Source organism: Panicum virgatum, chromosome 8N (genome assembly GCF_016808335.1).
Source record: "Panicum virgatum strain AP13 chromosome 8N, P.virgatum_v5, whole genome shotgun sequence".
In the NCBI taxonomy this organism is placed as follows: domain Eukaryota; kingdom Viridiplantae; phylum Streptophyta; class Magnoliopsida; order Poales; family Poaceae; genus Panicum; species Panicum virgatum.
Window position 1 is genome coordinate 37666594 of NC_053152.1, and position 5697 is coordinate 37672290.

General features: G+C 50.9%; 1 protein-coding gene across 1 annotated transcript; it reads right to left on the reverse strand.

The window, feature by feature from the left end:
* Positions 1-3535: 3535 nt before the first annotated feature.
* On the reverse strand, positions 3536-5041 carry LOC120686875 (BOI-related E3 ubiquitin-protein ligase 1-like). Its single transcript, XM_039969067.1, has one exon. The coding sequence runs from the start codon at positions 4862-4864 to the stop codon at positions 3821-3823; it is 1044 nt and encodes a 347-aa protein (XP_039825001.1). The 5' UTR covers positions 4865-5041; the 3' UTR covers positions 3536-3820.
* Between the last annotated feature and the right edge of the window lie 656 nt (positions 5042-5697).

The following is a 5697-nucleotide window of genomic DNA, read 5'->3' on the forward strand; positions in this document are numbered from 1 at the left end:
CTAGCGTGGACCAACGAGCAGAAATTCCATAGCAGGTGCGCGAGCGCATCAGCCGGCCGTGTTGTTCATTGGTGGAGGCCATCATCATCACTAAGGATGGATATGGATGGTTGAACATTCGAATTATTCGTATTTGTATCCGGTAAAAAACACTAATATGGATACATTCATATCCATATCTATATCCGATTTTAATATGAGTGTATCCGATTCCGATTTTCAGAGTTTTTCTCTATCCGACCATATCTGTATCCACAAAGAAAAAGTGACTAGTGAAACTATCTTAAACTTATTTATATACCTAATTATTTAATGATGTACACCATTTAAAAAATTATTTAAAAGCTAGAGGACTAATAATCTTAATTGCAATATTATCAATGATATAATAATTAACTTAATTGTTTTAATTAATTTATTTAATCACAAAATTGTTTTATATGTGTCAAATTACTTATTTATTTAATGGTGAAATCATTTTTATATATCTTAATTATTAAGTATTTAAATATTTATTTGCTTTACATTTATAATTTGTTTAATATATTTAATTACAAAAGCTATACATAGATAAGTATGATATTTTTTTACTAGCATAGTATCCGTGCGTTGCTACGGTAATATAAATTTTACCTAGATTTATATCAAACTATCAATTTTGTGCTCTTTCACTCTATGTATAAGTCGTACCGTGACTGCGCGAGGTATTGATTGTCCAGGTTTCGATTGAGATTCAGATTGATTTGTTTGGGTTCCGATTAGGATCAGATTGATTTATTCAGGTTCCAATTAGAATTCCAATTGACGGACAGTAGAATCATTGCTTGCTTGAGAAATAGTAGGGATAGAGATTAGCAAAATTGACTACAAAATCGTTGACAAAATAAATTGATACTCGTGATGACAGTATATTTCAAACCGACAAGATATCCGGATTCAAATCCGAATTCAAATTATTCGTTTTGTACTCGTATTCCATGAAATCCATATCCGCATTTGAATTTGAATTAAAATGTGCTAAGAGGTGATATTCCCATCCTTAATCCTGACCTGCTCGAGTGATAGATGGATAGCCCTCCTGGACCTCACTCGATGGCCGCCACTGCGCAGAGGCGCCTGGTCCCACCAAAAAAGACACGGTTTAGCTTTGGTTTCTCCGCAACCGGGCGGGTGGGGGCAGCAACCGTGGCACCCTGCTGCATACCCAGGACAACAGACTAGCGAGCTAGCTGAGAAGAAGAAAGCGGGACAACGTAAAGCGAGCAGGAACACGAGGTAAAGAAAGCACACATCTGAGTGTATGAATGAATAAAGAAGGGAAAGAGAAGGAACGGCCTGCCGGCACTGTGCAGCCAAAGTGCCGTGCACGGTGAGGCTGGCTAGTAGTGGGATCGGTGCCGCATCCATCGATTGCTTTGCTCGTCAGTGTGGCAGCCAGAGATGCTATAAAGAGGCACACAGCCCACAGGTGAGGATGATGGCATGAATAATGGAAAGCGAAATGGCCGGATCGGTTGAGCTAGTAGTGCCATCTTTCTGCGGGGAACAATCGATCGTACGGTTCATTCTCTCGGTCGATCAGTTTCCTAAAATATCGGTCGAGTAAGCACTGATGGAATAAAGTAGTAGGTGCGTGATAAAATCCTAGAACCACGAATTGCAGAGGTTATATTTGTTCAGAGGGGTTAATATCTGTCCTTATCCGAGCTCGGTTATTCGGAATGTAGCACCGTATCTTGATACCGAAACTCATATTTTTATGATGTCGGTATCCCTTATCCGATAATTTTACACTATCCATATCCAATCCAAATTCGAGAAGAAAATAAATATCTTTATTCTTATATCCGTAGGTACCCTACCATATCAGATCGTTTACATCCCACCGATGCACGATGATATCGACTATGCTAAATGTAGTCCGGAGAATAAGGGGGTTGTACGAAACGCACTGCACGAACGTACGAGTGTACAATAGTAAAATACGTCTCCTTAGCGCTTCCAAGGAATCATCAGCGCCATCACCTTTCCAGCGGCCCCAACGAAAAGTCGGACGGAGGAGAGGAGAGGCTCACGAGCGGCGACCCTCTGAAGGAAAGAAAGGAAGCGAAAAAGGCCATCGCGACGCGGCTTCTCTTTCCTTCCTGCCCGCACCACACGGCCCACCGCGCACGGCGCACGCGGCGGTGCCGGCGCCTCAGCCCGCCGGCAGCGCCACGATCTCGCCGCCTGTGCGACTCGACCGTTATCGCAGACCTGCAGTTGCAGATGCCGCTGAGGCCGTAGCCACCATTGTGCACGGGCATTCTGCAGTTCAGCCTCCCTTCTTTTCCTCCTGCAAACCTGATTCACCAGCCTTGTTTTGTCTGGTGCCTCGCCTGTGGCTGGCGTGCGACGGTCGGTGCGCGGCTGCATGGTGCAGGGTTCGGTGAGTCACTGCAAAGCTGGTGGTGGCCGCTGGCCGGACTGGACCAGAGCACAATTACTCGATGCCGCAGTTGAAACTGAGAGCTGCTGGGGAAAGAAGGCCTTTCGCAGACTGAGTGGCAAGCAGGGTTCACCAAACCGGCCGGAACCGGTCCGGTTACCGCGGTTACCGGTCTAACCGGCCCGGACCGGTTCCGGTTCCGGCCGGTTTTAAACCGGCCCAAATTCAAATTTTAAATTTGAATTCTAAAAAATGGAAAAATCCCAAAAAAATCTTAAAAATACTTCAAGTTGCGACGAATTTAATGATGTCAAATTTTTTCAAATATTCGTTCATTTAGTATACTTTGCGAGCATTTGAAGTTAAACAAAAAAACGTGCATACAAAAATATACAAATACAATGTAAAAGTAGTACAAAAAAGGGTTGGAGGGTTCATTTAGACTAAAACATGTTATACAAACATTCATTTAGTATACTTTGCGGATATTTGAATTTAAACAAAAAAAGAAAAAAAATTAAATTTAGCGTGTTACCAGTCAAACCGACCGGTTACCAGTCAAACCGACCGGTAACCAGTCAAACCGGACCGGTAAACCGGTCTAACCGGCCGGTTAGCCGTTCGAAACCGGTATAACTACGGGTTTTGAATTCAAATTTGAGTTTGACCGGTTTTTACCGGTAACCGGTCAAACCGGACCGGTTAGCCGGAACCGGGCGCCGGCGGTTCGGTCCAAACGGTCGGATAAAAAAACCCTGGTGGCAAGCAGGACACACATGAAGGGTATCTTTTGTAGTACAGCCGTTCACTGGATCCTGCTGTTCTTGCGTGCGTGCATCTTTATCTGAATCTGTGCCGTGATGGCGCTGAACAATTTACTACCGTCACCTTTTTTTTCGACCGTGTGACTAGGCAGTTTTTCATTAAAACGAAGAAATTAAGGTCCATACATATGAGTTAAGAAGTAGGGTCCCAAACTCAAAAATGCCTAGGAGTTACATTACATGGTCAACGATTGGTGATTCATGAGGAAGATCAGACGGAAAACAGAGCAAGAACTCGTCACAAAGCAGCACAGCAGAAGCAGAGGGCAACGAGACAGAGGGATTGCATCCGGACGGAATGGTGCCGCTGTAAAAGTAATACTAGTAGCCAGTAAAAAAGATGTTAATCTCTTTTACAAAAAGAACAATCTGTTTTACATCAGAACTCGAGGGTAGACATTCATCTCAACCCTTCAATATTCACCAAAAGAACTGAACGAACGGGGTCATGTCAATCGGCCTAATCTACAGGCAGCCCGAATTACTCGGCTGGAGGCTAGATGGTAGCGAGATCGCCGGAGCCGGCTCGCTCGCGCGCCGTGGACGACGGCGGCAGCGGATGACGCGGTCAGTTAGCGGCGACGTGGATGGCCGCGTTCTTGGGCGCCAGGCAGACGGGGCAGGCGTCCGCCCGGGGCTCGCACGCCTTGCACAGGCAGAGGTGCCGGCACGGCAGCAGCAGCACCGACGCCTCGCCCGCGCCGCACCCCCTGCACGCCCACCTGCTCGCCGAGGACGACGTGTCCGCGCCCGCGCCGGCGTCGTCGGCCTCGACGAAGCAGCGGGACTCCGCGTCGTCCGCAGCCGCGGCGGCAAGGGCGGCGTCCGACTCGCCGAAGCCCTCCTCCTCGGCGGGCTGCGCCGGAGCGCCGCCGCCGCGGAGGAGCAGGGTGTCGAGCGCGGCGCGGAGCCCCGCGGCGGCGGCCTCGTTGCTGCGCGCCAGGCCGCACCACGCCTGGCTCTCGGAGGCCGCCTGCCGGAGCCGCTCCTCGAGCTCCGCGGCGCGCCGGCGCGCGGCGCCCAGCTCGGCCTCCTTCTCCCGCAGCGCGCGCGCCGCGCCCGCCGCCGCGGCGCGCACCAGCGCCTGGCGCTGCCGCTTCCGCGCCTGCTCCAGCCCGGCGCGCAGCCGCTCGCACTCGGCGCGCACCAGCGCGTCCACCTCCGCGCCCTGCTGGCACAGCTCCGCCACCAGCACGTCCGCCACCGACGCCGCGCCCGCGGCGGCCGCCCGCCCGCTCGTCGACGCCGTCCCGGAATCCGCCATCCGGGTCGCGACCGCCGCCCGCGCGGGCGAGCGCAGCGCCACGGCTGCTCTCTGCATCCCCGGGATCGGCAGAAGCGCCGCCGACGAGGGCGCCACGTACTGATTGAGCGCATCCTCCCTGCCGCGCTTCCGCGACGGCAACACCACTCCGCCGCCGCCGCCGCCGTTGCACGTCAGGTCGCTCTGCGCGCCGCTGGCCACGCCGGCCGGGCAGTTGTACTGCCACGCCTTGTTGCCCGCGGCGGCTGACAGGAGCGCGCGCACCTGGTCGTCGGCCAAGCAATCCGCCGCCGCCGCGTAGGGCGGCAAGCAGCCGGCGAGGCCGCCGAACTGCGCTTGCACGGCCATGTCGCCGAGTCTTTTTGCTAGAGGGGACGGAGAGCGGGGAAGAGGCGATGAGATCAAGGCTCAAGACACGGCCGGAGCAGTGAGGGTGAAGAGGAGGGGAGGGGTCTCGAAGCTATATAAAGCAAGCGGTGGATCGGAGGCGGCGACGCGCGGTCACCAGTCACCGCGATAATGGCGCGCCTGCCGCAACGGCCGCGACAAGCCCGGCCGCGGTGGGCCCCACCCACGCCTCGGCAGCTCGGAATGCGTAGTCTACAGACTGCAGGTGGGGATGGTCCGGATGGATACGCATACGCCAAATATTTTGTGATCTTTCCTTTCAAAAAAAAATATTTTGTGATCTATAAATAATTAAGCTGAGCTGTTGTGGCATTATTTGAATTTGCCTCAAACATTAATCAAATCCAGCTCGCTAAGGGTTGAATTTGACCATGCTACAATGTCCATGGAAGGCATCTTTTATATTCGAAAATATGTTGCTGAGTTGCAGGTGTCTCGTGGCAGCCAGCAGTTCTGACCATGTGGAGATTATCCAATTCCCATAGCTTGTCTATACTGCTCATACAATCAACAAATAAAAGAATACCCCGATACTCAACTTGGTCAGATGATGGATCTACAATCAACAAATAAAATATATTCTGCTCATGGAATCAAGTAAACAACAGGATACGTACACAGATGGTCTTGAAAGACTCTTCGCAGCATATGGATTTATTTATCCTTAGCATTTTTATTATTTAAATGTTAGTACTATAATAAGCGCATTGTGATCTCCTACCACTGCAAGGATCTTTCAGCCTAGCTGGGCGGCACAAGTTGGACCGGATCTT

Excerpts from the sequence above, each read along its gene's own strand:
- LOC120686875 (XM_039969067.1), bottom strand. The coding sequence starts at position 4,864 with ATGGCCGTGCAAGCGCAGTTCGGCGGCCTCGCCGGCTGCTTGCCGCCC.